The sequence below is a fragment of the Ixodes scapularis genome, unplaced genomic scaffold (genome assembly GCF_016920785.2).
Source record: "Ixodes scapularis isolate PalLabHiFi unplaced genomic scaffold, ASM1692078v2 PGA_scaffold0__279_contigs__length_252992795, whole genome shotgun sequence".
NCBI classification, from domain to species: domain Eukaryota; kingdom Metazoa; phylum Arthropoda; class Arachnida; order Ixodida; family Ixodidae; genus Ixodes; species Ixodes scapularis.
In genome coordinates, this window is record NW_024609835.1 from 183082007 (window position 1) to 183092094 (window position 10088).

Genomic DNA, 10088 nt, shown 5'->3' on the forward strand with positions numbered 1-10088 from the left:
GCAGCGTTGTACGAGAAACATTACTCGGCAGAGCGTTGTTGGAAGAAACAAACGAACCTATCTATGAAAATGGAGCAGTTTTGCTTGTGACGCCCGAATGAACTGGAAGATAATGTGAACCAATGGCAGCCCTTAGAAACTGTCAGCCGAAAACTGCGCATGGTACAAATTAAGACGCTTTTCAAAGTTCTGAGCATTTCGCGAAGTTTTTAATTACCAACAACTGCTACTCGAAGGTTTCTCGGTTTCTTCGTGTCAATCTTAACAAACAACAAAACAAAACAAGTTAAAGGTAATTGCGAGACATATATGTTGTGGGAACCACTGGGTTCCCTCTATCCCTATCCAGGCCTAGCTTCAAGCAGGCCGTGGGAGTCGTCGTCACCAATGGCGTCGGCCTCCCGGATACAAGGAACCACGAGGCCGAATTCCCCGAAGGGGCCGGCTCTCCCTTGCCCATTTGGGTGAACGCGCCTTCGGCACACCCTTGAGAGTTATAATGGATGCGACTGCTAGTGGCCTCCCCGGGCGCGTCCATTCTCCGAGGCTACATAAGCTGGCCCCGAAGGTGGGCCAGGGGCTCTCGTCGGCGGAGGCCCTGGCTCTACGGAGCTTGGTTTTTCTTTGTGGGCCTCCGACTTCCCGTGAATCTGTCTAATGCGGCAGCGCGGGAAACCGACCGGGTGATACTGGCAATTGAGCCAGCGCCCAGACTTTTCATTGTCTAAGAGCGAAGCGTGCTGACATTGCAGTCAATAAACACGTCTTTATGCGGACCTAAGGAACTCTTTGTGTTTCTAAGTGGTAACCCCCAAAAGGGCGAATCCCACAATGTTTAAACTGATGCTTCAATTGAATTGACACATAAATGCGAGGACGCCAAATATGTGTATACCGTAAAGTTCCGAAAGAACGCCCACCCAAAATTAAGAGATAAATGGTGAAAAACATGGGGTGGGCGAAGTTTCGGGCCAAGGGCCAAAAACTACAAAAAAAATGGCTGCATTTGACAGATCAGCGGTGCATACGCATTTATTGCTCACTCGTCATCGCTAAATCCATCGAACGACTCATCGCTGTCGCTGTCAAAGACGAGTTGCACTACTTCGTCCACTATGCTCTCCCGAGCTTCGGGCCCCATCGCTGGTTCGTCGCTTACAGAGGCCAGGCGGTGGTTCAACTCCCCGTCTTCTGAGCCGTCGAGGCGTGTTGAGATGCCGCAGCGCTTGAACGACGTCAGGACGGCCTCCTCCGATAGAGATGCCCAAGCCTCGGACACGAAGCTGACGACATCCTGACGCGACGGCTTCTTGAGGTTCCCTTTGGCGGTGACAGCCCCTTCCCGCAAGAAGGAGGACCAACGATTCCTGAGAGCATCTTTGAAGGGCTTCATCCAGCACACGTCTGCTGGCTGGAGAATAGACGTGCACCCGCCAGGAATGAAGACAACGTCGGTTTCCTTCCCGTCGAGGGCCTCCCGCGCTGCCTCTGTCTTGTGAATGGGCGCCTGGTCCAAGACGAGCAGCCGCCTCACGTCGTCTTTGTTGGCACCCCACACCCTCCGCACCCATTCGAGGAAGACCGGCGTAGTCATCCATCCGTTCCTTGAACAGGTCACTCTCACATTTTCTGAAAGGAGCCGAGATTCGGTTTCATTCCAAACTCCGGCAAAGCCAACCACCAACAACCGGAGCAGCCGCAAACACGAAAGCATCGCCGCATCGCTGCGTAGTATTGACGGTATTGATGAAAAAACAAAACTTGTGACGAACCCATGCAGCGCCCTCTACTAGAAATGCACAAATACATGTGGAAGGCGCTTTTTATATCGTTCACAAAACAACGCTGTCCTAAAACTTTTTTTTTTTTTTTTTTTTTTTATGCGAAATGCGTGAGTGCATGTTTTCAACTTATTTTTATGCTGAAATTTGTTTGGGCAAACCAGAAGTAACATTGGCCGCACGCGGAAATTGAGACAATACCTGGGATTTGAAGTGCGAACAGTGCCCTTGGCGGGATCCGGCCCGTCGGTTCCTTGAGCACGATGAGAGCCGGGAGTTTGATGCCCGCAGCTGTTGCACAGAGTGCAACCGTCAGTCCACGACGCGCACAGCCTGTGTTCACGATGCGGATGCTTGATTCGCCGGCAACGTTGTTTGTCCGCTTGGCTGGGCAGTCCATGCGTACCATGGTTTGGTCCATGTTGGCTATACTAAAGTTGGAGTAACTGTGCTCCAGGCGCAGGCTTCCCACAGCCCTCCGGAAGACGGAGATTGCGTCAGCGTAGTCAGCCGGCAGCTTCTGACTCTCGTTCGTCCCCACTCGCATCGACACATTGAAGCGGGCTTTCCAGCGGGCCAGGTAGTGGTTCGAAGCTTCGAAGTTGCCCAGGTTCATCTGAACCGCCAACTTGCGTGCGTGCTCTTGAAGGACGCGGTTGCTCACCGCTCGCCCCGCCGCCCGCTCGGTATCCAAGAAGTCCATGAGTGCTTCATCGAGCTCTTCGCTGAAGACCGGCCGTCCGTTGTTGATGGCTCTCTTGAATTTGTTTTTGCCGTGGCACTGCTGCAGAAGGGACTGGTAGTTGGTGCTCCATTCGCGAACACGTTTCCTGTCCAGCTCAAAATGTCTTGCAGTTTTGCTTACGTTGTCTCCATTCTTCTTGTGCCACTGGACAACTTCCACCTTTCTCTGGATGGTGTAGCTATTCCTCATGGTCGATGCTGGAAGCGAGGGCAGGTGAACAGCTGCGGGGCACGCAGAGGAATGACTGTCTACTAGTGTGGAGTTTGTTTGCTTGAGCTGTTTCTTCTTTTCCTTTATACCCGGACGTCTTGAATGATTCACTTCTAGTTCGCCCTTATCTTATCAATCTAACCGGAAAAGATCTTCTCTTTTGGTAGAAATCGGGTCACTGGCGGTGTTTGCGGACGAGTCATCGGTTTTTCCAGAGGTATGTTCGCGGCGGGGGCTTCCCGGGCTTTCGAATGCGTCGAAGCTACTGCGATTTTTAGGGGGTGGGCGATGTTTGGGAACTTTATTAAAATATATATTTCGTCCAAAAAGGTGGGTGGGCGAGGTTTCGGGCGGGGGCGTTCTCTCGGAACTTTACGGTAATTGATTTACCTTATTCACTCGAGTGATAGCCGCGCTGTTTATGAACAACGCCTGCGGGTCTGCTTTCCCGCGGAGCAGAGGGAGAGCTAGTCATCGCGATCGGCAGAAAAATGGCATCGATATACGGTACAGAGAGAACGTCTTCACGCGAAACGCAGTCTTGCTCAGATAGCATTTTTATGATTAATTGTGTCCTTGATTGGCTGTATGTGTGTTCCGCTGAAAGGTTGACGCATGGGGCTGTGTTCGTAAGAAATGCGGCTATTACTCGAACAAATACGGTAGCCTCTTACGAAGTCATGAATGCATAAGTGAACGCTAACGAAAAGTATGGGAAAACACTGCAAGCTTGTGTACGGTAGGAGTGGTTGTCCGTTTTTTTATTTGTTTCCAGTCTCGGATTTATTATGCTGCTGGGATCACTTTTGTTCCAGTGTATTCATTTTGGCGGCTGGTCGAATGGGATGTCGTGTAGCGGTCCACACACAGTTTTTGAGTCTGTCTAATATTCATATTATATTACGGGACACTTAATTCAAATCGCAATTTGATTAGTGCGTGTGAAAAGTTATAATGGTATTTAGAGTAAGGTTTATATTTTCAATTTTTAATCGACAGATACGACACGCTACACCGACACTTATCTCAGTCGAGTCACACGGCAGAAGCATGAAACTTTTCCTCGAGACTTTCAATGTAGAAAATACATTTTTAACTACTATTTTTTTTCCCCTAGAACTGTCCGAGACTGGAATAACCTGCCTCACAGCATTACAGGCAGTGCCGCATTCTACTCGTTTGTCAGCGCCTTAGATGGAGTTTTGAAAATCCACTTGACAAATTATTGCCAAGTGTTACCTCTGTTTATCGGGAAACGTCTCTTTTATATTCCTTCCCCTTTTTCTCAACTATGTTTTTTGAAGCCATGTATAACTGGAGTTCTGCTGCTGTGTGTCACATATGTACTCACATGCCTTGGTCCACAAAAGTAGGCCGGAAATATTATTAAAATAAATAAATAATAAATATATGAATAGAGATTTGTTCACACCGCGTCGAAAAACATACGCTTTTGGTCGTCGATGTGTAATTCAATCACGATATGCCCATTTCTGTGTACCCCCGCTGCAAACAAAAAGAGGTGACGAGTCGACTGAGTTTGATTTTTGGACCTGACAATGTCTTTCCAGAAGGATATAATTCAACGGGAGTTTTTGAATACGTTTCAAAAAAACTCTCATGCTGAATTTAGTCCCCTTGATTTCACTGTTGACAATAGGCGTGTTCCATGTTTAGGCGTAGAATCTTCAACTGAATCGGATTCAAATATTACATTCGTGAAGTACATCGATTTTGTCTAAAAAGATTTATCAAGGATTGTCTTCATACAAGCAAAGCTTACCTATGCTCCATAACATGACGAATTTTTATTTATATTTCATGAATCCGGTATTACTTCTTTATAATAAAAAAAAAACAGTTCACGATATCAGCGATCTAGAAAAATTAGGGAAAATATTTGACTCACGGGATTGAATTAGCCTGAAGGGGGGGGGGGGGGGGGGTCTTATCCAAACCGATAAAACATATAAAAAAATAATGCCAGTTAAAATCGGAAAAGCTGTGTATGCTTGAGTGTGCTCGTAAAGTCCATAAAGTCGTAGGAGAAAACAGCGCAGGATAACAGGCACAAAAAAGGCGAACGCAGACAATTCACAAGTGCTGTCTTGCAGCTAATATTCCGTACTTCAACCATAGAGTTATTATAAGAAACGCTAGAGGCTCAGCTGGCGCTAGTGTTTATGGGACTTCCGGTTGCAAATTGAAGCAGACAGCATGCAGTCTACTTTTCCAGTCTTCCTGTGTATTCCTATGGGAAAACGCGCGTGAATTTTGTCTCGTCGCCGGAAAATAACATTAATAACTTTTGTTATTTCGATTGTACCGGGTAGTATGTAGCTTTATTAATATTGTGAAAGTGTAATTGTTTTAGTTACAGCATTTTTCCTTTACCACTGAACGATGCTAAACTTCGTTATATTTCAGGCCCAAACCTCTGTTCCATGGCAGGTATGTAGAAACGAGCGACGATTCTAAGCAAAATAACGATCGAAAGGAATGTAGAGTGTGTCCAAAGTTCGCCAGCATTCCGTTGGTGGTTATATATTGCTAATATGCCTGTCCTCTCACTATATAAAAATGACCCCGTCGTGTCTCTTTATGAGCCGTTAAACAAAAACGTTCGCAACGTAAAGAATAAAGTACGTGGGCTACGAAAGGTGTGTTTTCTTATTATTTCCTATGTTGGGCAGTTTTTATCGCGCACCTGTCCTCTGGCTTCCCCCTATTTGCAAAGATTTGGAGCGTGCGGGTGATGATTTGAACACAGAACAAGCATCTTCGCACATATTCATAAGCAGAAAGAATAAAGCAGTACTTATTTATTGCAAATCGGACTATATTACGTGACTTTCAACTTATTTTGATCGTCTGCAAGCACTAGGAGTTACTTACCCAGTGTTACTGCGTAGTTCTTGCCGTCTCTCTTGGTTTTTCACATGTCGTTCGTTCGTTTGGCACGTATATCCCCCATGCTGGAAAGCGTCGACGCCGTGTTCGCGCTAACAGTGTCCGACAGTGCACATAAATACACGTACGAAGCGGTTTTAACACCGTTTTTAATGCCGCGAATTTCAAATAAAAATGCTGTAACTGACAAATTATTTCGTCTGCGTGACTGAGAAATGTTCCAATGTGCCTAGTACGTACAAATTATTCGTGATATTTGCTCTTACAATCGAACGCAGAGAGAAAATGCGCTCGCTTTTTCCCATAGAAATGCATTACCGGAAGTCAATTTCTGACTGCTTGCTGTCTGCTTCAATTTGCAACAGCACACTAGCGCCAGCTGAGCCTCTAGCGTTTATTGTAATAACTCTATGACTTCAACGCGTCATCGTTTCACTCTATATTCTTTTTGCTAAGCAGTCTAGCCTGCCGCATTACTACGGTCGCCTGTAAGTTGGTTAATAGACATATTGCACAATTGAAGCGGCCATGGTGGCCAGATGCCACTCGAAGCGTTTTGGGTACTGGTTGGCCACTAAGTTTCATTTTCGTTTGGCCAACCTCACTTCACAACATCACGTGACGACACAATACACTGCTTGAATGTTTTTTAATACACTACTTTTCTTAAATTTATAATACCGTAGGGGTTGCCTACCGATACGAATGGTTTGGTGTGGCAAGTGTTTTACGAGCTCCCCACCAGCCGGAGTTCGTGAGCAGATAACAACAGGACGACGACGGCACTTGGAAGAAAAAGCACGCTGGACCGGTCATCGTGTTCCATCGGCTCCTCAATGTCCTCGGCTTCTCAAATTATCCGTGAGCCTGGAGAGTCGTGCTGCACCCTGTAGTGGTAGTCAGGCCATCAGAAAGTTATGGGACGCAACAGGCCGTACTCCTATTTCTTCGTTACGCCTAGGCAGGCCCTTACGACCGCTGGAGTTCCGTGCTTCAACGGGGGCTTTCGCGAAGAAGAATGGGTATTGAAAATGCGAGCGAGCGCTGAAATTATGTTTATGCAGTGCTGAGCTGCACTACTTCGTGAACGGGACAACCGAAACTAAAACCGTGGCACTCGTCTCCGTGGCCAACTGGGTCCCATAATGCAACGTACGCGGTGTTGCGTGGAGGGATTTTTAGTAGTAGTCTACTCCACTTACACTTATCCCTGCATCGCTGGCAGAATGAAAAAAAAAAAAAAAATTGAAGAGAATGCTTCAAAAAAAAAACAACAACAACAACAACAGGATTTTATTTCCTCGGCTTGCTTGAAAAACATCCAGACGCGAGTATACTCAATAAGAGAGGTACACTGCCCGGCGCATAAAATGTTCCTGTAAGACCGAAATTGAGTCTGTCGCCGAGGCCACCAAGAAAGAGAGAGACAGAGAGAGAAAAAAAAAATAGACGCAGTTCTTGGGCGTGTGCTCGAAAACGCAGTTCGAGAAGCAAACGCCGCTGAAAGAGTAAGAGCCACCCCTGACGTATTGAAGCCTCAGCCCTGTGTCGAAATCAATATACCAGCCGGCGACGCAGCGCAGCCGACCTCAACAGGAGCCCGACGGTGGCGGCTTGGCGGTCGGAGTACGCGGCTTTTACCAGAAGAAACTGCTTTCATTTTAAAACTACATGAAAAATGCAGCCGGAGTCTCCATAAGACCCGCGGCTTTTATAGGACAGTATTTCACAATGTCGTTGTTGATGTCGTGGCTCTAGTTATTGCTATAACCGGAAAATGCACACAGACACAAAACACACTCTTGATGCCGAGCTCACACATGTAGAAGTTACTGAAACAAAGTAACTAAATATTGTTACTCGCTATTCGCTGTGGTGACTATAGTTGGTGACAGGTCAAGAGTTCAGGGGAAACTTGTCTTTCATCTTCCCACTTCATCAGAGCGAACACCGGAGAGGAGGAGTGCCCTGTCCAGCGTTCGCTCTGCTGAAGTGGAAAGAGGTGAAAGGAGCTTCCTCTAAACTCTTGGTGATACTGAGACTTAAAATGAACTCGAGAGTAACAGGTTACTTTCTTATTTGTCTAAACATGTCTTTTTCATGAAGCACTAGCCGTCTTCCAATATTTCGCGACATTCATAGTTTCTCGCTTTTCAACGCGTTCATTCAGGATAACTGTCGCTATACTAATGTATACCTTTTGCACATTGTTCTATTGTATATCTAGCGTTTAGTCGCCTCTAAAACTATAGAAGCCAGCTAAAATGAGAAACAGGTTTGGTACTTCTGATGTGCACGTTTTTTCTACGGAAGAAACTAACTACCGCTAATCGTTACCCAATTACAAAGAAACCCGACTGTTTCACTCGTACTAGAAAAGTAAGAAAGTCGCTACTTCCATAAAGAAAATAGTAAGTGGATACAAGTAACGCTTAACGTACAAGCTAGTGCCTTTCAAGCTCATACGTCTCCTATTTTTGTTCCACGGCATCGCAGTCTCCTGCCCTTTCACTTTTCTGCTTTATTCCGGGAGGCCGGCAGGCAAAAAGAAGGTGATCGGTTAAGGAAATAACCTCCAGGCGGCAGTGCCGTCTTCTTTGGGTATAAAGATGGGAGATAACGTGATAAATGGCACCCCAACACGATTCTTCGGCGGCTCCGGTTACGGTGGTGCTCCGATTGATTCGCTCCCTCCGACTGCAGCCGCCCTGTTCGGTTTCAAAGGGAAGGATGTAACGAGGCTGTTAGTTCGGAGCCGCGGTTAATGGTCGCTCGCCGCGTGTCCGATTATCGCATTCGCCGCACTGTCAGGTCGGGACGGGGGAGCGGAACAGGCTTTGGCCCTGTCCGGCGCTGATGATAATCTACGCGGGCCCTGGGAGACCGGGACGCTGCGTAAAGCGCGACCTCGTTGATAACCATCTCGGGCTCGTTCAACCCCCGGACGCTCCTGACGTGAAGCGACACGGATAGGCTCTTTGCCTAAGTACGTGTTGCAGACATGCGTGATTGATAGGGCGAAGCAAGCTATATGTTTTTACCGGAGTTTGATCAATAGTGAAATAAACTATATTATGTTTTTTTTTCATTTTTTTTGGAGGGGGGGGGGGGGGATGTATAGCGGACATAGAGGCGGTACTGATTATATAGTCACCGATGACTTAAAATCACGGGGCGTCGCGCATTATAATTACCTTGCTAGCTGTCTAATTTGTGTTCCTATTTGCTGATACCACAATTCCATTGGCACCGAATAGATAATAAGATGCACGCGACTCGCCTCGTTTCCCTGCGTTTTTTAAGCGTTCACTGACATAGTATATAGTCAGTGAAGCATCTTCGATGCCACTCTACGAAATCCGAAGCGTCTTCTTTTCCGCTAAGCACTTGACAGGGCCAATTGCTGCAGTCTATGAAAGGAACTCGTCGAATATTGAAGGTAATGATCTGTTTAAACCTAAAAGAAAATGCATAAACGCGGCATTTAGCAAAGAAAAAAAAACCTTTTCAATCCCCTTTTAATTACTATGTTTGTGCACACCAGCACGACGCAGTAAAATCTTTGAGACAACTCCCCTTTAAGTTGATAAACTCTGCACTCTAATAAAACATTCGTTCTTGAAAGGTTCTTTGACGCCCCAAAGATCTCTTTCAGCTCGTGAAGAACGCTTTCGTCTCAAGCACTATCGCCCCCTGGCGCACTGGAAAGGCAATTGGGCAATGAAGAACTCTGTTGCATCAAAAAACGAGCTTAAAAGAAACCTTTTAAAGTTTTTTTTCCTTTAACAAAAACCTTTCTAGGGGGTGCTCAAAGAACGTTTCTTAGGGTGCGAAATATGGTCAAGCCGAACCACCCTCAAAAGTTATTTTACGATTAAAATTTTTTTTAGAGTGTAGGTATAGTCACCGTCAGGTTAAGAAGTGCAAGAGGCGGCGAGATCCAAGCTTTGTATTATTGACCTGCAGTAAACTATGACTGCATTACGATATAAGAATCATGAGGATAAACATGCACACCATGCGTTATTCAAGCTGAGACAATTATAAAAGCTTCTAGTATCTCTATTAAAATCACTTCTCCGGCCTGGTGTCGCAAGCAAACACACTTCACCTGGTCGGTTTATCGTTCCTGCCCTCCCGGCAATCTACGTCTTACTGCCAGACATCGAGCTTCAGATGTGCTGGTTCGGCTGGTTGATGACTTCATTTTCATTCACGTCCCTCCTGTTTACCTTGAAGCACCAACAATGAAAGCTGTTGTTTTCCAACTTTAGAGCGCAAGGGCAGTGAGGTCGTACTGCACCAAACTGACAAAACTGACAAAGCAGCCTTAATAAATATAAACTATAACTTAAATTCAATTACAATAATTAAACAAAAGTAAAGATACATTATCTTAAAACCGGATTTGTTCGGATAATGTAAGAGGCTACTCTCCCCCC

General features: G+C 46.1%; 1 protein-coding gene across 1 annotated transcript; it reads right to left on the reverse strand.

Moving 5' to 3' along the window:
* Positions 1-901: 901 nt before the first annotated feature.
* LOC120850564 (pogo transposable element with KRAB domain) lies at positions 902-2814 on the reverse strand. Its single transcript, XM_040223092.3, has 2 exons — positions 1983-2814; positions 902-1629 (listed from the first exon to the last, which is right to left on the reverse strand). Exons 1-2 carry the CDS (start codon positions 2713-2715, stop codon positions 1040-1042), a joined length of 1323 nt encoding a protein of 440 aa, XP_040079026.2. The 5' UTR covers positions 2716-2814; the 3' UTR covers positions 902-1039.
* Between the last annotated feature and the right edge of the window lie 7274 nt (positions 2815-10088).

Coding starts and splice junctions, on each gene's coding strand:
- LOC120850564 (XM_040223092.3), bottom strand. CDS start 2,715: ATGAGGAATAGCTACACCATCCAGAGAAAGGTGGAAGTTGTCCAGTGG. Junction 1,630..1,982: donor GTTCGCACTTCAAATCCCAG/GTATTGTCTCAA, acceptor GGCTCCTTTCAG/AAAATGTGAGAGTGACCTGT.